The sequence below is a fragment of the Lissotriton vulgaris genome, chromosome 1_1, assembly GCF_964263255.1.
Source record: "Lissotriton vulgaris chromosome 1_1, aLisVul1.2, whole genome shotgun sequence".
Taxonomy (NCBI): domain Eukaryota; kingdom Metazoa; phylum Chordata; class Amphibia; order Caudata; family Salamandridae; genus Lissotriton; species Lissotriton vulgaris.
In genome coordinates, this window is record NC_141685.1 from 191685215 (window position 1) to 191711705 (window position 26491).

Here is a 26491-nt window from a genome sequence, read left to right on the forward strand (position 1 = left end):
TCCTGGCGCCTGGTGCCTGGTTCCTGGTTCCTGGTGCATACAGCTCGTATGCCCAGTTCGAATAACTGCAGTGTTGCAGCAATAACAATAACAGTAACAATTTGCGGTGTTCTAGTTTGTATTAGTTGTACTCCCGCCTCCTGAATCCCCTGAGTATGGCAGAGTACGACAAACATCCACGAGACCCGGGGCCAGAAACTGCCAGGGGGCCCACCGCAGGAGAACCCCAGAGGTGTACCTGGGGGCCGAGGGGAATCGGGTTCAGCACAGACACACGGCAGCACTCGGGGGGTGAAGCGCAAGCAGCTCCTCCTGACACCACCTCACTCACTCGCTCACCTGCTAACGCCGCCGCTGCCTCTCGATGACATTCTTGGCCGCTTAACCACTTGGCCGCCGTAAACAGAGCGGAACACTCCGCAACCCAGCCCCAGCCCGAGACTCGGGCTCAGGTTCCGATCTCCGGACACTCCCGGTCTCTACCGGTCTCTCCCAGTCTCTCCGGGTTCCACAGGGCTCCTCGCCACCTTGCCTCCACCAGACGGGCTTCTTAGGGGCTTTCTTCCGCCCGCCGGGCTCCGAGCTCGGGGCTCCGTGCTCCGGAAACGGGTGATGGGATATTCGGACGCCTCCTTTGCTGCTTCAGGCTTTCTCCCGCCCATGGGCTCCGAGCTCCTAGAACGGAATTACAGGATACGGGTTTCTCCTGCTGGGATTACTCGTGCGCCAGTGCGCCACACGCCACACAGCTGCTGCTGCTCCTTAGGAAGCGTGGTGACAATTTCAATTCAGTGTCTCCCACTCTGCTGTCCTGGGTGAATCTCTCTGTGGTTTCCTGATTTCACTTGTGCTGCAACTTGCAACCCCTGTGGCATTTCTACTGTCCTACATCCTTTAACAGATGCATCTTTTAGTGGCTTCAGCAACTTGTAGAGAAGATTTACAAACAAGTGTGTCATTGGTCACCATACATTCTTCTACTAATATCTCCAGCTCAATATCTCTAAACTTGTGTTTTCTCTTCCACCCATCGTTCTCGCTCTTGAGATCCTATTTGAAAATGTGTGAACTCCCTGGATAAACCGCAGCAACTCAGCACAGACCTCCTATTATGCTGCAGATGTGGTTCTTATCCTGGTAATGATAGCATAACCATGAGATACTTCCTTTGTTTCAAATTTCAAAATAGGGAATCACAATTTGTGACTATTACCGGTTCGCAATTTTTGATTCGCTATTTGGAAATACAAAAAACAATGGGCCACATGCATCAAGCTTTTTTTTGGTCGCAAACGGGCCAATTCGCAGAATCGGCCCATTTGCAACAGGAAAAAGCCCTTCTCTGATGCATGAATCCATTTCCATTTGCAAATTAGATAATCTCAGTTTTTTGTGATTACCTAAATTGCAAATGCATTCAGAGAATCGCAGTTTTCTAAAGGCAAACTGTGCATTTAGGAATCGCTAATTACCATCAACTTCAATATGATGGTAATTTGCGCATTCTTTGAAAAATGCACAAAAGTGCATTGTTCAAAGTGAAATGTGGTGCACCCACATGCCCTAAGGGCATGTGGGTGCACCACATGTGCACACTTATCTTTTTGGGGGGTGCATCATGGGGGCCTTAGGCCACCTGGCACCCTTGGATTTGCATTCGCAATTTGCGAGTACCAATTTGGTAATCGCAATTTGCAACTGCAATTCCATTCATTCCTATGGGCCTCAAGGCCCATAGGAATTTATGGAGTAACATTACTTATAGCGATTTGCAATTTTCAAATCGCTAATAGGTAATTTTAAGGAATCACTATTTATTTTGCAATTCTTAAAAGTATAAGTATTTGCCATTGCGCAATAGTGATTCCTTAAAAATCGCTATTTAGGAATCGCAAATCCAAATGTTAATGCATGTGGCAGAATCAGAAAACACAAAATTGTGATTTCTGAATTTTGGTACAGGTAGTACATACAATTGTGCAATTCCCCATTTGTGAATCATTATTATTCACAAATAGGGAATGGGAAAATCCTTTTTTCATACATCTGGCCCAAAATACTCCCTGTCATATGTTAACATATTATTTCTACGTCACCTTAGAATCCCATGACCTAAGAATGGCAGTCATCCTGTAGCGTTGTTCCTCTATGAAACCACAGCACAGATACATATTGTGCACTACAGAGAATAGCATCTCATACAAAAAAGGCTTAGCAAGGCCTCCTTTGATTGTAGCACAGATTACCCCCGTGTCAGAGCTTTGATATTTAGACTTTGAAGAGAGAATTGACTCTTGTTTCTATGTTGACTTTCAGACTTGGTTGGAAACAAAGGTGGGGGATAAGAAATGGGAACGGAAACAACTGTATGACAGAATTCACACTTGTTTCAAGCAGTTATAAACTCATTATATATAATATGTGCCTGGTACCATACAAGAGAACATGAATATATTAAGATATTGAAAATAAACACTTTCCTGGGGCAAAGACCAACATGAGGTCAATGACTGAGAAGAATATAAAGTTCAGAAAACATCCGAGATCAGACTGGTGCAATCACTTTTCAGAACATACCATAATTTCTTCATTTTTTAGCAAAATAGCTGCTATCAAGCCTTATGAAGGTATATTTACCCATGATGTGCCCATTCTGAAGCCTATTTTGGATGATTACCTACCACTTGAGTTGGTGATTTCTCCCTCCGGGCAGCGGGCGCAGTCATAGCAGCAAATTGGCTCCTCCTTCCGAAGAACCTTCCTGTGTCCAGCAGGACAGCTCTCAGTGCACACAGAGCGAGGGATCTGAGGAGCGAGAGACAACGAGTTAATGCAATAAAACCATCAGCGCACTCTGCTGCTGTACCTGGAACAACTGCTTTGCTGCATGAAGCCTGCCTTGAACCCTTAGAGGCCAGTCAAAGAGTTAATGCAATAAAACCATCAGCGCACTCTGCTGCTGTACCTGGAAGGACTGCTTTGCTGCGTGGTTCCTGCCTTGAACCCTCAGAGGCCAGTCAAAGAGTTAATGCAATAAAACCATCAGCGCCCTCTGCTGCTGTACCTGGAAGGACCGCCCTCTTCTACTGTACCTGAAAGGACTGCTTTGCTGCATGAAGCCTGCCTTGAACCCTCAGAGGCCAGTCAAAGAGTTAATGCAATAAAACCATCAGCACACTCTGCTGCTGTACCTGGAAGGACCGTCCTCTGCTGCTGTACCTGGGAGGACTGCTTTGCTGCATGGAGCCTGCCTTGAACCCTCAGAGGCCAGTCAAAGAGTTAATGCAATAAAACCATCAGCGCACTCTGCTGCTGTACCTGGAAGGACTGCTTTGCTGCATGGAGCCTGCCTTGAACCCTCAGAGGCCAGTCAAAGAGTTAATGCAATAAAACCATCAGCACAGTCTGCTGCTGTACCTGGAAGGACTGCTTTGCTGCATGGAGCCTGCCTTGAACCCTCAGAGGCCAGTCAAAGAGTTAATGCAATAAAACCACCAGCGCACTCTGCTGCTGTACCTGGAAGGACTGCTTTGCTGCATGGAGCCTGCCTTGAACCCTCAGAGGCCAGTCAAAGAGTTGATGCAATAAAACCATCAATGCACTCTGCTGCTGTACCTGGAAGGACTGCTTTGCTGCATGGAGCCTGCCTTGAACCCTCAGAGGTCAGTCAAAGAGTTAATGCAATAAAACCATCAGCGCACTCTGCTGCTGTACCTGGAAGGACTGCTTTGCTGCATGGAGCCTGCCTTGAACCCTCAGAGGCCAGTCAAAGAGTTGATGCAATAAAACCATCAATGCACTCTGCTGCTGTACCTGGAAGGACTGCTTTGCTGCATGGAGCCTGCCTTGAACCCTCAGAGGCCAGTCAAAGAGTTAATGCAATAAAACCACCAGCACAGTCTGCTGCTGTACCTGGAAGGACTGCTTTGCTGCATGAAGCCTGTCTTGAACCCTCAGAGGCCAGTCAAGGAGTTAATGCAATAAAACCATCAGCGCCCTCTGCTGCTGTACCTGGAAGGACTGCTTTGCTGCACGGAGCCTGCCTTGAACCCTCAGAGGCCAGTAAAGAGTTGATGCAATAAAACCATCAATGCCCTCTGCTGCTGTACCTGGAAGGACTGCTTTGCTGCATGAAGCCTGCCTTGAACCCTCAGAGGCCAGTCAAAGAGTTAATGCAATAAAACCATCAGCGCCCTCTGCTGCTGTACCTGGAAGGACTGCTTTCCTGCATGAAGCCTGCCTTGAATCCTCAGAGGCCAGTCAAAGAGTTAATGCAATAAAACCATCATCGCACTCTGCTGCTGTACCTGGAAGGACTGCTTTGCTGCATGAAGCCTACCTTGAACCCTCAGAGGCCAGTCAAAGAGTTAATGCAATAAAACCATCAGCGCCCTCTGCTGCTGTACCTGGAAGGACTGCTTTCCTGCATGAAGCCTGCCTTGAATCCTCAGAGGCCAGTCAAAGAGTTAATGCAATAAAACCATCAGCGCAGTCTGCTGCTGTACATGGAAGGACTGCTTTGCTGCATGAAGCATGCCTTGAACCCTCAGAGGCAAGTCAAAGAGTTAATGCAATAAAACCATCAGCGCCCTCTGCTGCTGTACCTGGAAGGACTGCTTTGCTGCATGAAGCCTGCCTTGAACCCTCAGAGGCCAGTCAAAGAGTTAATGAAATAAAACCATCAGCGCACTCTGCTGCTGTACCTGGAAGTGGTACAAAAGGGGGTGGTGATGGACGGAGCATCTGAATCAATCAAACACTCACACCCAGTCAAAAGGTCTGGGTTTAATCCATCACTGTTCTTTAGCCCACTCTGTCACCCCAGTTCGTACATGGCCATATGCAAATCAGTCTGACCCTGTGCCTCATGGGAACAGTCCAGCCCGAACAGCCAAGCCATGTCTTCCCTGGACCGGAAACAAGCTTCCGAGGACCGGTTTCTGGCATTCCAGCCATCTTCAGCCCGGCTTGCTTGAATCCAGTGGCAAAGTGAGCAAGGGACTCAAGTCTGAGCATACCCTGCCACACTTATGGCGGCCTGCCTTAAACCCTCAGAGGCCAGTCAAAGAGTCAATGCAATAAAACCATCAGCGCACTCTGCTGCTGTACCTGGAAGGACTGCTTTGCTGCATGAAGCCTGCCTTGAACCCTCAGAGGCCAGTTAAAGAGTTAATGCAATAAAACCATCAGCGCACTCTGATGGTGTACCTGGAAGGACTGCTTTGCTGCATGGAGCCTGCCTTGAACCCTCAGAGGCCAGTCAAAGAGTTAATGCAATAAAACCATCAGCACAGTCTGCTGCTGTACCTGAAAGGACTGCTTTGCTGCATGGAGCCTGCCTTGAACCCTCAGAGGCCAGTCAAAGAGTTAATGCAATAAAACCATCAGCGCACTCTGCTGCTTTACCTGGAAGGACTGCTCTGCTGCATGGAGCCTGCCTTGGACCCTCAGAGGCCAGTCAAAAAGTTAATGCAATAAAACCATCAGCGCACTCTGATGGTGTACCTGGAAGGACTGCTTTGCTGCATGGAGCCTGCCTTGAACCCTCAGAGGCCAGTCAAAGAGTTAATGCAATAAAACCATCAGCACAGTCTGCTGCTGTACCTGAAAGGACTGCTTTGCTGCATGGAGCCTGCCTTGAACCCTCAGATGCCAGTCAAAGAGTTGATGCAATAAAACCATCAATGCACTCTGCTGCTTTACCTGGAAGGACTGCTCTGCTGCATGGAGCCTGCCTTGAACCCTCAGAGGCCAGTCAAAAAGTTAATGCAATAAAACCATCAGCGCACTCTGCTGCTGTACCTGGAAGGACTGCTTTGCTGCATGGAGCCTGCCTTGAACCCTCAGAGGCCAGTCAAAGAGTTGATGCAATAAAACCATCAATGCACTCTGCTGCTTTACCTGGAAGGACTGCTCTGCTGCATGGAGCCTGCCTTGAACCCTCAGAGGCCACTCAAAAAGTTAATGCAATAAAACCATCAGCGCACTCTGCTGCTGTACCTGGAAGGACTGCTCTGCTGCATGGAGCCTGCCTTGAACCCTCAGAGGCCAGTTAAAGAGTTAATGCAATAAAACCATCAGCGCACTCTGATGGTGTACCTGGAAGGACTGCTTTGCTGCATGGAGCCTGCCTTGAACCCTCAGAGGCCAGTCAAAGAGTTAATGCAATAAAACCATCAGCACAGTCTGCTGCTGTACCTGAAAGGACTGCTTTTCTGCATGGAGCCTGCCTTAAACCCTCAGAGGCCAGTCAAAGAGTTGATGCAATAAAACCATCAATGCACTCTGCTGCTTTACCTGGAAGGACTGCTCTGCTGCATGGAGCCTGCCTTGAACCCTCAGAGGCCAGTCAAAAAGTTAATGCAATAAAACCATCAGCGCACTCTGCTGCTGTACCTGGAAGGACTGCTTTGCTGCATGGAGCCTGCCTTGAACCCTCAGAGGCCAGTCAAAGAGTTAATGCAATAAAACCATCAGCGCCCTCTGCTGCTGTACCTGGAAGGACCGCCCTCTTCTACTGTACCTGAAAGGACTGCTTTGCTGCATGAAGCCTGCCTTGAACCCTCAGAGGCCAGTCAAAGAGTTAATGCAATAAAACCATCAGCACACTCTGCTGCTGTACCTGGAAGGACCGTCCTCTGCTGCTGTACCTGGGAGGACTGCTTTGCTGCATGGAGCCTGCCTTGAACCCTCAGAGGCCAGTCAAAGAGTTAATGCAATAAAACCATCAGCGCACTCTGCTGCTGTACCTGGAAGGACTGCTTTGCTGCATGGAGCCTGCCTTGAACCCTCAGTGGCCAGTCAAAGAGTTAATGCAATAAAACCATCAGCGCACTCTGCTGCTGTACCTGGAAGGACTGCTTTGCTGCATGGAGCCTGCCTTGAACCCTCAGAGGCCAGTCAAAGAGTTAATGCAATAAAACCATCAGCACAGTCTGCTGCTGTACCTGGAAGGGCTGCTTTGCTGCATGGAGCCTGCCTTGAACCCTCAGAGGCCAGTCAAAGAGTTAATGCAATAAAACCACCAGCGCACTCTGCTGCTGTACCTGGAAGGACTGCTTTGCTGCATGGAGCCTGCCTTGAACCCTCAGAGGCCAGTCAAAGAGTTGATGCAATAAAACCATCAATGCACTCTGCTGCTGTACCTGGAAGGACTGCTTTGCTGCATGGAGCCTGCCTTGAACCCTCAGAGGTCAGTCAAAGAGTTAATGCAATAAAACCATCAGCGCACTCTGCTGCTGTACCTGGAAGGACTGCTTTGCTGCATGGAGCCTGCCTTGAACCCTCAGAGGCCAGTCAAAGAGTTGATGCAATAAAACCATCAATGCACTCTGCTGCTGTACCTGGAAGGACTGCTTTGCTGCATGGAGCCTGCCTTGAACCCTCAGAGGCCAGTCAAAGAGTTAATGCAATAAAACCACCAGCACAGTCTGCTGCTGTACCTGGAAGGACTGCTTTGCTGCATGAAGCCTGTCTTGAACCCTCAGAGGCCAGTCAAGGAGTTAATGCAATAAAACCATCAGCGCCCTCTGCTGCTGTACCTGGAAGGACTGCTTTGCTGCACGGAGCCTGCCTTGAACCCTCAGAGGCCAGTAAAGAGTTGATGCAATAAAACCATCAATGCCCTCTGCTGCTGTACCTGGAAGGACTGCTTTGCTGCATGGACCCTGCCTTGAACCTTCAGAGGCCAGTCAAAGAGTAAATGCAATAAAACCATCAGCGCACTCTGCTGCTGTACCTGGAAGGACTGCTTTGCTGCATGGAGCCAGCCTTGAACCCTCAGAGGCCAGTCAAAGAGTTGATGCAATAAAACCATCAATGCCCTCTGCTGCTGTACCTGGAAGGACTGCTTTGCTGCATGGAGCCTGCCTTGAACCTTCAGAGGCCAGTCAAAGAGTTAATGCAATAAAACCATCAGCGCACTCTGCTGCTGTACCTGGAAGGACTGCTTTGCTGCATGAAGCCTGCCTTCAACCCTCAGAGGCCAGTCAAAGAGTTAATGCAATAAAACCATCATCGCACTCTGCTGCTGTACCTGGAAGGACTGCTTTGCTGCATGAAGCCTACCTTGAACCCTCAGAGGCCAGTCAAAGAGTTAATGCAATAAAACCATCATCGCACTCTGCTGCTGTACCTGGAAGGACTGCTTTGCTGCATGAAGCCTACCTTGAACCCTCAGAGGCCAGTCAAAGAGTTAATGCAATAAAACCATCAGCGCCCTCTGCTGCTGTACCTGGAAGGACTGCTTTCCTGCATGAAGCCTGCCTTGAATCCTCAGAGGCCAGTCAAAGAGTTAATGCAATAAAACCATCATCGCACTCTGCTGCTGTACCTGGAAGGACTGCTTTGCTGCATGAAGCCTACCTTGAACCCTCAGAGGCCAGTCAAAGAGTTAATGCAATAAAACCATCAGCGCCCTCTGCTGCTGTACCTGGAAGGACTGCTTTCCTGCATGAAGCCTGCCTTGAATCCTCAGAGGCCAGTCAAAGAGTTAATGCAATAAAACCATCAGCGCAGTCTGCTGCTGTACATGGAAGGACTGCTTTGCTGCATGAAGCATGCCTTGAACCCTCAGAGGCAAGTCAAAGAGTTAATGCAATAAAACCATCAGCGCCCTCTGCTGCTGTACCTGGAAGGACTGCTTTGCTGCATGAAGCCTGCCTTGAACCCTCAGAGGCCAGTCAAAGAGTTAATGAAATAAAACCATCAGCGCACTCTGCTGCTGTACCTGGAAGTGGTACAAAAGGGGGTGGTGATGGACGGAGCATCTGAATCAATCAAACACTCACACCCAGTCAAAAGGTCTGGGTTTAATCCATCACTGTTCTTTAGCCCACTCTGTCACCCCAGTTCGTACATGGCCACATGCAAATCAGTCTGACCCTGTGCCTCATGGGAACAGTCCAGCCCGAACAGCCAAGCCATGTCTTCCCTGGACCGGAAACAAGCTTCCGAGGACCGGTTTCTGGCATTCCAGCCGTCTTCAGCCCGGCTTGCTTGAATCCAGTGGCAAAGTGAGCAAGGGACTCAAGTCTGAGCATACCCTGCCACACTTATGGCGGCCTGCCTTGAACCCTCAGAGGCCAGTCAAAGAGTCAATGCAATAAAACCATCAGCGCACTCTGCTGCTGTACCTGGAAGGACTGCTTTGCTGCATGAAGCCTGCCTTGAACCCTCAGAGGCCAGTTAAAGAGTTAATGCAATAAAACCATCAGCGCACTCTGATGGTGTACCTGGAAGGACTGCTTTGCTGCATGGAGCCTGCCTTGAACCCTCAGAGGCCAGTCAAAGAGTTAATGCAATAAAAACATCAGCACAGTCTGCTGCTGTACCTGAAAGGACTGCTTTGCTGCATGGAGCCTGCCTTGAACCCTCAGAGGCCAGTCAAAGAGTTAATGCAATAAAACCATCAGCGCACTCTGCTGCTTTACCTGGAAGGACTGCTTTGCTGCATGGAGCCTGCCTTGGACCCTCAGAGGCCAGTCAAAAAGTTAATGCAATAAAACCATCAGCGCACTCTGATGGTGTACCTGGAAGGACTGCTTTGCTGCATGGAGCCTGCCTTGAACCCTCAGAGGCCAGTCAAAGAGTTAATGCAATAAAACCATCAGCACAGTCTGCTGCTGTACCTGAAAGGACTGCTTTGCTGCATGGAGCCTGCCTTGAACCCTCAGAGGCCAGTCAAAGAGTTGATGCAATAAAACCATCAATGCACTCTGCTGCTTTACCTGGAAGGACTGCTCTGCTGCATGGAGCCTGCCTTGAACCCTCAGAGGCCAGTCAAAAAGTTAATGCAATAAAACCATCAGCGCACTCTGCTGCTGTACCTGGAAGGACTGCTTTGCTGCATGGAGCCTGCCTTGAACCCTCAGAGGCCAGTCAAAGAGTTGATGCAATAAAACCATCAATGCACTCTGCTGCTGTACCTGGAAGGACTGATTTGCTGCATGAAGCCTGCCTGAACCCTCAGAGGCCAGTCAAAAAGTTAATGCAATAAAACCATCAGCGCACTCTGCTGCTTTACCTGGAAGGACTGCTCTGCTGCATGGAGCCTGCCTTGAACCCTCAGAGGCCAGTTAAAGAGTTAATGCAATAAAACCATCAGCGCACTCTGATGGTGTACCTGGAAGGACTGCTTTGCTGCATGGAGCCTGCCTTGAACCCTCAGAGGCCAGTCAAAGAGTTAATGCAATAAAACCATCAGCACAGTCTGCTGCTGTACCTGAAAGGACTGCTTTTCTGCATGGAGCCTGCCTTAAACCCTCAGAGGCCAGTCAAAGAGTTGATGCAATAAAACCATCAATGCACTCTGCTGCTTTACCTGGAAGGACTGCTCTGCTGCATGGAGCCTGCCTTGAACCCTCAGAGGCCAGTCAAAACGTTAATGCAATAAAACCATCAGCGCACTCTGCTGCTGTACCTGGAAGGACTGCTTTGCTGCATGGAGCCTGCCTTGAACCCTCAGAGGCCAGTCAAACAGTTAATGCAATAAAACCATCAGCGCACTCTGCTGCTGTACCAGAAAGGACTGCTTTGCTGCATGCAGCCTGCCTTGAATCCTCAGAGGCCAGTCAAACAGGTAATGCAATAAAACCATACGCGATCATTACAGGAAGACACAAAAGACATATGGTGAGACCGATTGATATGAGGAGAAAGAGAGAAACAGGGGACAAGGGATCTGAGAAACAAGGGATCTGAGAAACAAGGGGCAAAAGACATGCCATGTGTGGAGAGGCAAAAGGCAATGGGGTACATTTATAATGCTCTTCCTAGTAAGTAAGGTGTTTCATGTTTGGTAACCAAACTACCTCACAAAACTGTTTGTCCCTTACCTGCTGATAAAAGCCTTAGGTCTTTATAAAGATGTCTCTTGACTGCTCAACCTACTAGGTACTACAGAGCTTTCGTGGCTTGACATGCTCTGGGCAAATTCAGAAAATCTTAAACACTAACCTCCTCTCTCTGTCCTTCGGATAATCCAACCTTCATCAAGTCATTCGTGGTCCTTCTAGCCCTACCTGGTCCTGAGCCTATGCTTTCCCATACTGAATTGCAGTGCTATGTATGAATCTTCTGCAAACAAATTACGGTCACAAAACATACATTTCTTTTACCAACACCTCAAAACTATGACTTCTTCACCTTTATGAATGTTGAAACAAATATTTTTTAGGTGCAGGCAGGGATCCGTTGGACCACTGCCTGCTCTTAAAAAATGTAAATTTAAACATTTCACTTCTTTAAGGAAAAAGGGCTGCCTTTCGAAAAAACATGGCTTAAATAAAAAACAATTAGAGACATGGTGGCCGGCTGACCCTAGCATGTCAAATGTAGACTTGCACATTTTTGTACATTAGGAATTGCGATTTGCTAATTGCGATTTGTTAAGAACTGCAATTAGAAAAATCATAATCCCTATATTTTGAACATATGTCCCTTTACCTTTTGGGGTAAAATCAAAAGTGTGATCCCCTAGGGGGACTATCTAATTCTTTACCACCTGGTTCAGAGTGTTCGCCTGAATACACAAACATTTGGCCACTTACTGAAGTTGATGGGAGAACAATACAGGTAAACTTTAGATGAGACACCGACCATCCCCTAAGATAAGCAGCAGTGACTGTTTGGAAAAGGAAGCAAGAACAACCCTTTCCAGGCCTGTCAGAGCGAAAACTTTCCTAAAGAGAATAGAGCTTCAAAGAAGGGACATTTAGGTGCTTAGAGAGCAGAAGAACACAGTTGAAATTTCAATATCTGACAGCAAGGCAGAAATTAAAATAAAATATATTTTGTACACAGGAGTAGTTGAGATAGTAAACTAGATACCCCCCATCCTTGCCAATGCATGGGATTGATCCACCACCTAGCTTCTTGGAAGGCTCTGCCTGATTCCTGTCAGATGTTTTGCATCTATGCCATGGATTGTAATTCTAGGATGAGCTTGTGCTCTTGGTTCTGTTTTGGGATGTGGAGTGTTCATGCTGCATTGTTTCAGATACAGGAGGAATGGACATGGTGCTGGCAGGACAGTGGTTGCCTCCCTCTCCTTTCCATAATTGCAATTACTTTGAATAAACCTGTTTTTAAACATTGCACCTGCTTTAATGTGCCTTGCCTCCTTACTACAGTTGCGACGAGTGAGGCATGGCCTGAACGTGTGTAGTCAGCCTGTTCTGGTGGCAAGTGTTAATCCTGACAGTGAGTGCCCCTCACCAACTCCTCTGCACTGATTTTATTTCATGATTTCTTGAGAGAAGACTGTGGATTGTGGACATTGTGAACCTAAACATCATACTGCTGTGTTCAATCAATGTCCTGCTCTGTAACAAATGTGATGTTAAATTCACAAGAGTGTGTAAGAAAAACAGTGCATATGGTGTCGTATGAGTCAGATCAAAAGTTAACAGACAGTATGTGTGTCAGGGTTCATTAAGACAATGGTCTCAAATCCAAAGATCCTATTCAATATTTCTCTATAGGAGATGAATATGTTGCTATATTAACTGACTCAGGATCCAAGATCACTATAATTTCAAAGAACACCTTTATTAACAGGTTTGCTGTTAAAAGCTTGTTTTTCCCTGGCATATCTCCGTAAGGCTATATTGGTGCCAAAATAGGTTTGGAAGGTTTTTTTGATGCTATTAATAGTTTTTGAGGGTGTGAAGGTACAGGGTAAAGTGTGTCTCACAGAAAGATCCTAACATTCTAGGTTGGCATAACCAGGGATGTCTAGGGATTGTCCTTAAGCTAGAATCTGATCAACAAGTTTAGTGTGTTGAAGGAAGCACAGTAAATAGTGTCAGTAATTGTACTATTGTGTTAAAAATCCATGATGCTGTTTTTAAAGCTAAGCTTGGAAGGGGTTGAGCATGTAATCACACTTGAAGAAGGGTGTGTGCCTGTCAAACACAGATTAAGGTGTGTTCTTTAAGCATCAGGGAAAGTTTGGAAAAGCTTCTTTCTCAGCTTTGTGACAATAGTATGGTAGAAGCTGTGGAATCTTACTCCTTCATTGTAGCTATCAACTATTGTGATGGCAAGAAAGAAATAGAATTGAATTAGGGATGTTCATTGATCTTAGGAGCCTGAATAAGGCTATCTGGGTTGATTGGCATCCTTTATCAAAAAAAGAGTTAATTATGGTTACCCTAGTGGGGGTACGTTTTTTTCCAAACTTAAAAAGTGATCAGCGTACCACAAAGTGGTTCTGGCCAAAGAATCAAGATTCTGTGCAGCTTTTGTAAATCCCTGTGGAGATTTTCAATTTTGGAGAATGCCTTTTGGCTTGGTGTCTGCTGCTTTAATTTTTCAACGTGTCATTAGAGGCATTTTGAAAGACCTTTAGAAAACATTCTGATGAGCACAAGGTGGAACTGGATGCTTTGCTAGGTGCTCTGTATAAGATGGGTTGAAGACTGAGAAGAGTGTGTGATTTGTATACCAGAAGTAGAATATCTCGGACATGTAATTTGTGGGAAGAAATTGGACCACATCCTATTTGAATAAAGCAATCAAAGAGGTAGCTACCACAGTGATTAGAGAACAACTCCAACCCTTTTTGGGTATGTGTGAGTACTACACCAATTTGTTTCAGATTTTTTCTACTAAAGGTGAGCTCCTTTGTGCCTTGTTAAAACAAAATGCTACGTTTGTGTGGGTTCATGCTCAGGATTCAACTTTTCAAAAAGGAAAGAAGGAACCGTCCAATTCCCACTTCTCAGTCCTTATCAATTGGGTAAACCTTTGGTTGTCACAGGTGATAGAAGCAGTGTTGGCCTGCGGGCTGCTTTGTCTCAAGGTAAGTGTGAGTCTGAACGTGTTGTCACTTTTGCCTCATGCACTTTGAGAAGTCAGGAGAGACGCTATTCAGTAACTCAATGTGAGGTGCTTGTTTGCACTTGGGAGGTTGAGCATTTCAAAATATGTATATTTGGGGAACCACCTATTGTTGCATACTGATTGTAAACTATTAGGACCCATCATCAGTGGTACTAATGTCCATTCAACAAATTGCAACTGCCTGGTTGGTCAGATCAAGTGTGAAGCTTTAGGAGAATCATTTTGTGGGAAAGTACGTATCTGGTGGCAAGAATAGCAAGGGGGATTGTCTTTCACTGATTTCCTATTCAAGTGATGAGACAGAGGATGTTTTGGATGATCATCAGGATACTGATTATTTAGGTTGCAAGTGTAGTCTGAAATGAAGATAACTGTGCTGGTGAACCGGAATGGAAAAATGTACTTGAACAATATGTTGTTTTAGGGAAGGTCATGAACTCATTAAGGATGGTTGGCCTAAAGAAAGAAATATTTCAGTGGAATTGCAGTCATACAGTAAAATCTAGAAAGAATTGTCTGTGGAATCCAAGTTGATTTTCATGGCTGAGAAATATTATCTTCCCATTACCATCAATCATTAGTTATTGCAGATAACTCATCAGGGTAATTTGGGTATGACTTGGGATGTTCATTAGTGGCCAGGTATGTATAGAGATGCAGATAATTTGGTGGTGGTGGTGAGATGTTCCACTTGTTCTCAAAATGATAAGACTTTAAAATGTCTCACACCACTGATGAGTGGTGTAGGTCTGAAAGGGTTTGCGACAATGTTAGTCTTGATTAAGGCCATTTTAAATTCTTCCAAATGTCTTTTTATTGTTTAAGTTGACCACTTGTGCATGAAGCTAGTGCCAAGGCAGTTATCACCCTTCTCACAGATGTTTATGCCAGTAGTGACTGTCTGCTGTAGAAATTCAAAGCCAGTGTGTTTCCCTTTAGCTATTGGTACTAGAGCAGTAAAAATAATCTTGGTTGTATCAGTGGTGCTCTGCTTCAATAGCTTTTGCTTAAAGCAGACTTAAAGAGCAAGTGTGTGTGTATGCTCTTTCACTTCCATGCATGTTTGCTTGTCTATATGTGTGAGAAAGACGATTTCCATTCTGAAATTGGTTTGGATAGCAGTGTTTAGTTTGTGTCCACTGAGATGAGACAATTTCTGTAAGGTGTGTGCATAAAGCACAAAAAGGTGCATTTTATATCATCCTCAAAGCAGTGGTCAGGTGGAATGAATGAATAGGGTGGTATCTGAATGTATTAGGGGTGCAATGATTGAGGGTATGGATGGTGAAGATGTTATTCGAGTGATATTATGGTCGTATTACAATAATCCACATACTGACTGATGTTTCCCTATTCGTGGCTTTAAAGGAAAGGAGATGATGGACGGAGTGCTGAAACATTTCATACACTCATCCCCAGTCACAGATCTGGGTTGAATTCATCATTGTTTTTTAGCTCACTTCACCACCCCAGTTCAGACCCAGCCATATTCAAATCAATCTTGACCCTGTTCCTCATGGGAACAGTCCAGCCCGAACTGCCGAGCCAGGTCTACCCTGGACCGGGAGTAAGCATCCTAGGACCAGTTTCGGGGTAACACACTCATCAGCCAGGCTAACTTGGATCCAATGGCAAAGTAAGGAATGGAACCACGTCTGGGTATACCCTGCCAACTTAGGGCGAACTAAGCTAACACAAGGAGATGATGGATGGAGCGCTGAAACTTTTCAGACACTTACCCCCAGTCAGGGAAGGACAGCACATGATCTTTTTAAGTCTTTGTGGTAAATTGCCAAAAATCAGTGGCAAGGTGAATTGTGATGTGGAAGGAATTATGTCCAATATTCATGTAAGTCAGCAGAAGAGTAAAATGAGGTTTGATGTGGTGAAAGTGTCTAAGTCTCATCTTACTGTAAAGGGAGAGTGGGTCAATGTCATGTTACCTATTTCCAAAGTAGTGAAAGGCACTGTTAGATTTGGCATTCCTAACCAAGTTGAAGAAGTGAGGATGGTTGTGTTCTGAAATGAACTAATGGTTAATGGAGGAATGTGCAGAAAGTTTCACAGGGTGATGAAGACATTGGTTTTCTTGAATATGATTAAGGACTTGAGCAAGATATGATCATCAACAAAAGTGTTCAGGAATATGACAAATTCAGGGCATCTGCACAAAATCTATGGATAAAAGTGTATGTAGGATTCCAAGAAATTTTGAGACATTTGTTTTGGAGCAATAGGGTAGGGTTTATTAGTTATAGTGAGCAGTGTAACTAGATTCATTCTTTACTTATATGCTTACAGATATTAAGGATGGTCTTTTTAATTGTGGTATTTGTTACTGTTTATTTTTATTGTTGGAAAAAAGGAGGTATGTTGTATCTGTTCCATGGATTGTATTTCTAAGTTGAGCTTGTGCTTTTTCATTCTGTGTTGGAATGTGGAGTGTTTGTACTCTATTGTTCCAGAGTCAGGAAGAAAGGTTGCAGTGCTTGGAGGAAGGTGGCCACCTCCCTCTCGGTTCCAAGATTAGAGTATTTGAAATAAACTTGTGTATAATCATCATACCTGCATCAGAGTGTCATGCCGCTTTACCACATGACTTTCATTGTCTTTAGAGCGGTCTGATGTGGACTTCTTTTTGAGTCTTGACTTACTCATGTGGGAGGTCTTACCTGCTTAAAGTTAGGGTGCCACCAGATGGCGCTGTCATTGAGTATGAACCGTGCTTCCCCTGATGAGCTGGTACTGAAGCTTCCCACTTTGTTGGTGGTGACGTTTACAAGAGAATAGTAAATCCAGTTCAAAATATCAAACCGCGCAGGAGGGTCCCCTTGATCATTGAAGTGGATCTCATCACCAGAGGTGGTTTTAAAATGAAGATTGCGCATATAGTGGTGTAGCTGCCAAGGAGAAATGTGGCACATCAATTGGATAAATCTAACAAAAGCATCAGTCACCAACTGTCTCTAAGGAAGAATAAGCCCTGGCTAATGCAACTATGCTCCTATTCAGTGGATGTGTTATTGTGGGGTGGCAATTGCATCATGTAGTGACGGTCAGCTATAGAAGTTGAAATTTGTTCTATTCAGATCACGCCCCTGTCCTTGTAGACATTGACCTTATCCCCTTTTCCCCTCACCTAGGCTGTTGGCGCTTTAACAATTCCCTTCTCCTTGATCCAAATTTTTGTCAAAAGTTTAACTCCTTCGCCTCTGAGTTTCTTGCTATTAACAATACTCCTGGCTCCCCTTTTGTTATGGTTTGGGATTCTTTTAAGGCTGTTGCCAGAGGTTTTATCATTAATTTTGTTTCACAAAATAAATCCATAGAAGCCCAATCCACTCAATTACTTATTAAAATTAAAAAATTATAATATTCATATTATCACCCAAATGATGAATCCTCTCTGAAAAATCTTATTGATGCAAAACTTACCTTTAACAGACTCTCTACTGATGCAGCCTCTATTTTTCCATTAAAAAGCAGTTCCCATTATTATGGGGGTCAGAATAAAATGGGTAAACTATTAGCAATTTATTTAAAAGTCAGAAAAGAAAGAACAAAAATAAAATCTTTACAAGGTCCTGCCGATATTCCTATCTTCAAAGATAACGATATTTTGAACACATTTGTCTCCTTTTACAAGAATTTATACACTCCTGAAAACCCGCCAGATCAGTCTGACCTTCTTTCTTACTTCCAATCGAATTCCTTCCCCTCCATCCAGCCGCATTGATTTTGAATCACTGGATGCTGATATTTCTTTAGCAGATATTTCCCATGCTGTATCGGTATTGCGACGAGGGAAAGCTCCTGGCTCAGACGCTTTCACCATTGAATTTTAAAATTAGTTTGCGAGCATACTCTAGCCAAATCTTTTACTTTTATTTCAATCTTTCCTTGACAATGGTTCTTCTCAAAGTACTTTTTAAGAAGGGCTGGTTTGCTTGATTGCTAAAGAGGATAAAGATCATTCCCTTAGTAAGAATTACCGTCCGATTTCCTTGGTCAATATAGATTATAAAATCTTTGCAAAGATTCTGGGCCTCCGTATGGATTTTTTTCTTCCTGATCTTATTGGCTCTGAACAATCAGGGTTCATGAAGGGACGACTTGCCTCTGACAACTCACAAGTTCTCTTCAATGTTTTAAATTAAGCCTCTTCTTTGGATCACCCTCTTGCCACCATCTCCTTAGACGCTGAGAAGACATTCAATAGAATTGGTTGGGATTTTATGTTCCACGCCTTAAAAGGGGACGTTTTTTCTTCTAAATTAGTTACTTTCATTTCGTTATTGTACTCTGGTCCCCAAGCCTAAATTTCCTTCAATGGTATGACCTCTGATTATTTATTATTGCGTAGAGGAGTACGACAAGGATGCCTCCTATCCCCTCTACTATTCGTTATTGCTTTGGAACCCTTTTTACCTAAATTAGACAGGATGACCATATTATTGGATTTCATTTTGATCCCCATCAAGTTAAAATGTCAGTTTATGCAGATGACATTCTTTTATATTGTTCTAATCCTGAATCTTCACTACTTCCTTTCTTCAACAGATGTTATCTTTCCTTAGCATTTCATGTTATCGCCTTAATATAGACAAATATGAAGTTTTACCTGTAAATGCTCTGTGCCAAAAACATATTTTTGATCATTAAGGGTTTTCTTGGAAACATCTCAAAATCAAATATCTCGGTTTATGGTTTGCTCCTTTATTATCTGAGACATTGAAATAAAATTTGTATTATATTATTAAAACATTGAATAATTCCATCACGCGTTGGCACCCTCTTTTTCTATCCTGGTGGGGTTATTTAGATTCAATTAAGATGATGCTATCTCCTCTTATCTTATACACCCTCTCCATGATCCCAATTCACATCCCGGAGTATTATTCTAAAAACATTTATTAAATATTAGTAAAATTGTTGTGGAAAGGTAAGCGCTCTCGTATAGCTTTGTCCTTCTTGAAAAAAGACAGACTCAATGGGGGTCTTAGGTTTCCCGACTTTAAACCGTATCACTCTGCTTTTTCATTAAAACAAACGGCTAGATAGTCATCTACAGATCTTCCTTTATATCCTCCCCTTTGGTTAAAAATAGACTTTTTTATTGCTCCTTTCAATTTTCAAGACATTTTTACTTTCACTTCCAACACTGCCTCTCTGCGTTCTCCTATCATTTCCCATTCCTGCAAACTTTTGATCCCTGCACTCTCCTCGTCTTATCCCTCTTTTACCTACCTACATCAGCAACCTATTTGGCACATTAAATTATTACAAATTCACAATTGTTCTATAGTGGATATCTTGGCATTCTAGAGGTTTAAGCTGGATATCCCGGCTTTTATCTAATGATCAACCTCTTACTTTCACTGATCTCCAAGTTCAATTTTCTCTACCTTCCTCTAGATCACAATATAACCTTCTTCATTCTTCATTCATCCAATATCCTAAAAATCTTCCTAAATCTCATGATGTTCCTAGTTTGTATAAAAGCGTATTCCAAGTCTTAGACAATTCTCCCTTAGCATCCAATATATATAAATCAATGCAATCTCCTCCAGACAGATACAAAATAAAAGTTGAATTAGCTTGGGAAAAAGATTTTTCACAAGAATAGGCAACTTTTACTTGGGATAAAATATGGTCTAAAATTCATCAAGATCTGCAAACACCATACAAACCCTTTTTTTCATCTATCATCAAGCATTATTTTCCCCGTTGCTTTTGGCCTCTATTTCATCAAACACAACCTCCACTTGTTGGCCCTGCCCTTGTCCTACTGCTGATTTAATATACATGCTGTTTGAATGTCCCCAATTCGTCAATTTTGGGAACGTGTTTGATCAAATTAATAAAATATTTAGAGTTTTGCTCCCTTTTCCTTATACATACATCTTTTTAGGTACTCTAACCCCCAATGGCCTCAGTCTCCTCTGAGTTTTAAGCTTTTAGACGTACTCTTAGCTATCACTTTCCTCTTAATAACCTCTAATTGGAAGCATGCTGATAAAGTCAATTTCAAATCTTGGTGGAATGCAGTCTGTTTTCATCACCGGCTAGATACTAACTATGTCTCCCCTATATCCCTTGCAAATAAAAGGGATCTTTTATGGCTCCCCTTAACAACTTATTTTTCCCTATCTGCCTCTTTTAGCGCTGCTTCTAAAAATAGTTCAAACAATGTACAAAACCACCTTAATTTTCCCCTTTGCCTCTTAATATAGATGATTGTTCCGTTACTCGGTTTGTTTTATAATCTCATTTATTTTCATGCTTACTTGGTTAAATATTTTTGTATAGTGTGTTTCTGACCTTCAATTGCATTCCTTTTTTACTGTATCTCCCCCCCCTGTTTTCTTATTATTTTATATGATGCATTTCAACTTTGAATATCATGTGATACAAATATTCTTACCTTTTTATCTTTATGTTAAATATCGCTTCATTATATGGTTATATTGTTATATCTCTTTTTCTTTGCTCCTCTTTAATAAACTCAAACTTTAAAAAAAAGAAGTTCAAAGTCAGTGTGTTTGCCTTTAGCTATCAGTACTGGTGCTGTTTAAATTATTTTAGTTGCATCAGTGGCTCTTCTATAGGTTTTGCCTAAAGGAGACTTAAGTGAAGGTGTGTGTGTGCGTGTGTAAGCACATGTATGTGCTCATTGACTTCCATACATCTGTGCATGTTTGCATGCCTATATGTGTGAGCGATTGTCCTTGTTTGCACTCATTTCCCATGTGTGTTTGTGCATGCCTGTCTATGAAAACATGTCTATTTGTGTTTACACGTGCCTGATAGAAATAGTTCATTAATTTGTCTTGCGCATAAAGTTTCCACCGGTGTAATAAGAACAGTCAGACTGATCTGAACCTCTACCACGAATGAGCACATGTAACCAACAGGTAAACAATACTGCAAAGCCAGAAAACGTCTTACCATAGCATGGCCTGGTGAGTGAGCATGGGGCGTTTCATGACAAAGGTGCAGGTATTGTGGAGGGTGCCTCATTTATAAACTAACAATTGAATGACTGCTTCATTGTGCATTATTCCACTACATTTGGCTGACTTGTATTTTTGATTCGGGCAACAATAGATTTCCAACATAGGCATTTCCACATGCAAATTCCTCCTGATAATATATCTGGAGGGATTACGTAAGCAAGACATTTTGGAAATGGGGAAAATATGCATTATTTAACGACAAAATGTTATTGTTTTTAAGACATCAGTGCAATGACAATATCACAAATTCAAGTAAAAGAACAATACTATACATAGCATTGTATTATAAGGAGATCAAATTATAGTGGCTCCACCACAACACACATATCTTGTGATAGATAGATGAGCATTCTCTGGGTTTGAGAATGGACTCCAACACTTGAATGCACTTTTGCTGCCCACCATTTAGTGGTAGGAGGAGAGATATTAGGGAACTTCCAATATTGATCAATGATTTGCTGTTGGCTATTGCTGGCTCAATACTCACTGAGGTCAGGTCACCTCTACACCCACCACATCTCCTGGAATACACAGGATTGCAATAAAGGGTGAATGGTCAACTGGGACTGTGTTATTTGTAATACGGCACACTTTTCCTCCTTTGTGCCATGGCGCACCTTTCAAAAGGTGTGCTTGGCGCAAGCAGGGACAGTGCACCAGGTGCAAGCAGGTACAGTGCGCTGTATTAGAAAGAATGCACTGCCTCCCAGTGTAGCCACAAACTAGTAATGCGCTGGGTGCAAGTAAAATATGGAGCTGCTGTTGCGAATCTGATCCATGATTGACAGTGCGGGCATCATGCTGCCTGCACTTTCAAGAGGAGAGAGTGATCCCTGTGAGAAGTTGGCCTGGTATATGCTGCCCACTAATTAAAGTGGGCACTGTGCACCAGTACAAACACCCCTTATTGATGATTAGGTCAAAGATAACCTTTATGAAAGCTATCCTAGTGGTAGCTATGGAGAGCAGCCTTCAGGCTAAGTCTTGAAGGAATGTTAAGCAGCTTGTTTTACCAGCCTATAAACTCCCGAATAACCAAATGAAAGTAGAACCACACAAGAGATATATAAAATATCCGTATGTATTACTAAACACTCTCTACTAACCTCTATAAGATATTAGAGCATATGGCACATGATTATTATTCAATAGAACGACAGTAAATAGCACAATACACAGCGGGCTCCAGGGGGGGACCAAACCATATACTAAGAAAGTGGTATAGCAACCACAACTTAACTAGACACAGTGCCTGGAGCGAGTAGAATCGCCAGGACCCCAAGGAACCACCCAAGGGAGTAACACAGGGGACCTACGGAGGCTGGGTGCAGTGTGTGAACACAGGTGCGAGCTCCGTACAACTCTATGGGAAAGTCGCAGTTCAAAATTTACAGTTTAAGTACACTTCGGAGAGGACTTCAAGCAAACCCTTTGGAATATAGAAGGTTCTAAGGCCAGCACGCTTGTGAGTACTGAGGTACCCATGTTACCTTTCCCAGGGGAGCTGGGTGCAGTAGGTGTCAAGTGATGTCGGAAACCTTCGTCGTTTTCAATGGCGTGACTTCAAGAAGTGCTGCTGCCATGGAGATTAAAAGTGTCCGGTGGAATCCAAGCCTGGATTCAAGGTGAGAAAAACCTGAATGCAGAGTCTGGGTCACTTCAGAGGGACCAGGGGCTCGGTAGACGAATGCCCACCGATGTAGGGCACTTCAGGGGAGATGATGGGGTAATTGACTCTGCAGCCACGGGGACCAGAAGACGTCAACAACAAACAAAGTCTGGAGGTGAGCTGTCCCACAAAGGATGTTGAGTGCTGAGGGGTGAGTGTCTGGATTGAACATCAGCAAGCCTTGGCAAATGCAACCCAAGCGGGCAAAGGAAAGCAGGCTCGGTGTGAACCAGCAAGGTCCTGGAGACTCTCCAAGCTAAGGAGATTCAGGGCACATTTGTAGCAACCAGGAAAGCCCAACAGAAATGAAAGTTACCTTCACAGGGACCCACAGGCCAATGGACCAGGGATCATGAAGGGACCTCAAGCTGAATCACAAAATACCAGCCCATGGAACACTCGTGGAGTGTAGGCCGGAAATCTTCAGAGGAAACACTGCTCAGGGTCAAGACTACAGGAGCCCAAAGCATAGCCTCAGGGATCGCCAAAAACCATATGCTGCTGCAAAAGTACACAGCACACAGGGGTTCTGGTTGTTTGGTCCCCATGAGGGATACTGGTCTCAGAATTACTGAGAGGTCAGATTAACCTCAGGGATGCTCAGGAACCCTCCTCCTGTGTTGCAGAAATCTTCGCAGTCCTAAGGATCTTGGGAGATGCAAACCGGTCAGATGTGCTAAAGGTGCCTGCCTTGCAGGGGAGTAACTCCTTTATTCCAAGGGAGATTCTTCAGTCATCCAGCGTAGTGTAGATTGTCAAAGTACTTGATTTCTGCTTGCAGAGTTTAGTGCAGGTAAAATATAAAGTCCTGTAGTCAGGTTTCCTACTTTATACCCAAGGAAGGGGTTGGACAAACTCTGGGGACACTCCTAGGGGAGGGACAGGACAGAGGGGTGGTTGCACTTATGTCCTTTGTCTAGTTTTGTGCCAGAGCAGGAGCCAATAGCTCTTGCAACAGGTTTGAACTAGACTATGCACAGGGACACCAAATGTGCCCCCAGTGCAGAGCTTCATACACTCTCAAAGTACAGCCACCTAGCCACAATACACTAAATCCTGTCTGGGAGGTGGTCACACCTCCCTGCGACAAGAAACCTATTGTCAAGCCTTCCCCTACTCGAGCACCACTTATCAGCAGGAGGGCAGACACATGTCTGTGGCTGGCAGCATCCATTTTGTGATGCCCAGGTCGAGAAAGCTGGTACCGGGTAGACCGGTGCCCAGCATTAGTGGTTCCACAAGGGAGGAATCATACCTCCCACACCAGTTACTGCTGTGGAGGTATGATTCTAAGGTGTTTGACACCAAACAAAACATGTTTCTATGCAGCCGTTTTAAAGTTAGCATATACCGCGAGGTTATAATGCACTTAAGTGTATATGGTATGGCTGCATCACAGACAACCCCAGATAATAGATTCTGATGGCTGCAGAGGGGCTCTGCTCATGCATGGGCACCCTCTCACATAAAACCCAGCATCCTGCCTTCAAAATTGGTAAGGCCTGCCATAGGGGTGACTGATAGGTTTATATGTGCAGTGATTAGAATAGATATAGGGAACCTATATCTAAGTAAGGGGTGCATACACCACCTTACACGGGCTGCATTAGCAGACCTGTGGTGTCAATTTTAATGATCTCTCAGGGGTGGCATGATACATGCTGCAGACCCTGAGCGGCTGCTGGGATACCTATGCCCTGGGCACAATGTGCACCATATACTAGGGACTGATAAGGGTACCCCATTATCCAATCTGGAGTGTACCTCAAGTACATGCAATCAATTTAGAGGAGAAAGCAGCTATGCTTGGGTCATGGATAGCAGGATCCCAGCCCGACTTAGTCGAAAACAGTGAGTCATCAGCAAAAGGCGGGTGTAAACGTAAGAAGCAGATCTACTCAATTAAAATCCCCTTCCAGGCAGCTGCAGTGAGTGACAGCACCAGCCTGCAGGAGGATATCAGGGTGGGGGGCTCCAGGTGAACCACTTTCTCTCCTTCAGAGGGCTGCCTTTAGTGTACTCCTTAGAGGCATGTTTCACTCTGTGTCCATGGCGATAATCGGGTGCAGAAGCAGAGGCAAAGAAATTCCCCTACTTGCATGGGACCACGCCCCCATGCAAATGAGGGAATACCCTTTCATGATCACGCTTGCACTACAAGTGTGCCAGCGCTATCAGTATTACAGAATGGGGATGAACAAGTGTCTGCGGCCCCTTCTGTAATACCAAAGTGGGTGCACACGCCAGTTACTGCCCTGGGGCACAATGTATAATACGGCCCCTGGTCGTTCTATTATTTTAGAGAGAGTGGAAAGTATTTCAGAATAGTATTTTACCATGATGGGGCAATTCTAAACCATATGGAAGAAATCACACTCACTAGCATTACATCAAAAGCAAACGGGTGAGGACATTTTACCTGCTCTACATAGCGCCTTAGGGATGAAATATGTAGTGTGCAATCAATTCAACAGAGTGAGGTAGAACTGCAAGGAAATAAACAGTTCTGGGGAGGAGCATTTTGGCATCTCTCTGCTCACGTTTATTCAAGGGTTCCACCCAACCCTTCCATCATTCCTTAGGCATCAAAATAAGTCTGGGGCATTTATACTTAGTGATTTATTGATGTGTGATTTACCTTCCTTCCATGGAGGGCCAAGGGAGACATTAGCCTCTAACAAGCTGTATTCTTGAGGCTCACTCAAAGCAGATTGTTGAGAGGCTAATGTGTGATGTTTCTGTAAGTCTTTATAAAATTGGGTTCTGTGGAGATTACATTTGGCTTGGAGAATCTGGAACAGCTTCATTGGCTTAACAAATTTAAGGACTACACCGATCTTTATACGATCATTAAGGCCTTTACATTCCCATGAATGTGGTAACATAGGTCATAGTGGCTGAATGAACGGCTGTCCCCTGCTGACCAAGTGTTGTGCATGCAACCCGGGATTCCTCATGCAGGAGTTGTATCTTGTGAATTGGGACAAACCAGGGTGAAATTTGCATCATGGCAGCCAGAAGATGATCCAGTAATCAGTGACTTTTTCCGGGGAGGATCAATTCACTCTGTCTGATAGGCAATAAATAGCAAGCTGTTTCTTCATGCCCTTTTCCTAGCAACTTCAGCTAGTTCCTACTTCCTCCATCCTTGATGCAGCAATGAGATGGGAAACAGTAAATTGTAGTTCGAAACTGCGTCTTCCAGTTCATTAATGTGCCCGCCTTTTTCACTATCCACTATGTTGCCTAAGTATTGCCGTAGTAGAGTGACAAGTAGACGGGGCAATTTATCTGGGCAATATGCCAGGCTGCATGCCCCAAAGCTCTTCTGCTTCATGATCTAGCATCTGCATTATGAATAGGCCCATGTTTAGAATGAACCAGCAAAGCCATCAGGTCCAACCATTAAGTCATATTTCCACGTAAAGTTCTAGAAACTTGATCACGATTCAAGAAGTGCCCTAGAGCATCCCCAGTAACACCACAGAGCCCCCTGCAATGCCACTGTACTGGTCACTCTGATTGACTTACTGAAATATTTGTAGAGCGCACTATTGCCGAGGTGTCTTGGCGCTGGGGGAATGTGAAAGGCAGAACAGCAGACAAAATTAGAGTTGCGTGAAGAGCCAGGTTTTAATGTTTTTCCTAAAAAGCGTGAGGCAGGACTGAAGTTAAAGTTGGACGAGGAGGGAATTCCATAACTTAGCTGCTTGGATTGAAAAACTTTTCCTGCCCATCTTACTCTTTGTTCTCGGAAGCTGTACCAGTCCAGTGTCAGTAGATCTTAGACAACGCAATGGAACATCCCGAGGGAATAGAGATTGTAGGTTCATTGCGCCTCCTCCATAGAGGGCTTTATGAACTAGGCAGAGGGCTTTAAACTCCACCCACTGTCTCACTGGAAGCCAGTGGAGTTGGTTTCCACTGGCAGAGGTGGGGTGGTGTTTAGGTTACCTAAGCA

General features: G+C 44.5%; 1 protein-coding gene across 2 annotated transcripts in view; it reads right to left on the reverse strand.

Annotated features, from left to right (window-relative positions):
• The window catches only part of LOC147738144 (vomeronasal type-2 receptor 26-like), a 233193-nt gene that overhangs the window by 195653 nt on the left and 11049 nt on the right, over positions 1 to 26491 (reverse strand). Inside the window, exons 1-2 of one of the 2 annotated variants that reach the window (XM_086952160.1) lie at positions 16518 to 16733; positions 2682 to 2805 (exon numbers count right to left, since the gene is read on the reverse strand). In XM_086952160.1, the coding sequence (XP_086808286.1) occupies positions 2682 to 2805; positions 16518 to 16733 (340 nt within the window). Of the gene's footprint in view, positions 1 to 2681; positions 2806 to 16517; positions 16734 to 26491 lie in introns of those variants that run through there. The other variant, XM_086952161.1, reaches the window with a different exon arrangement.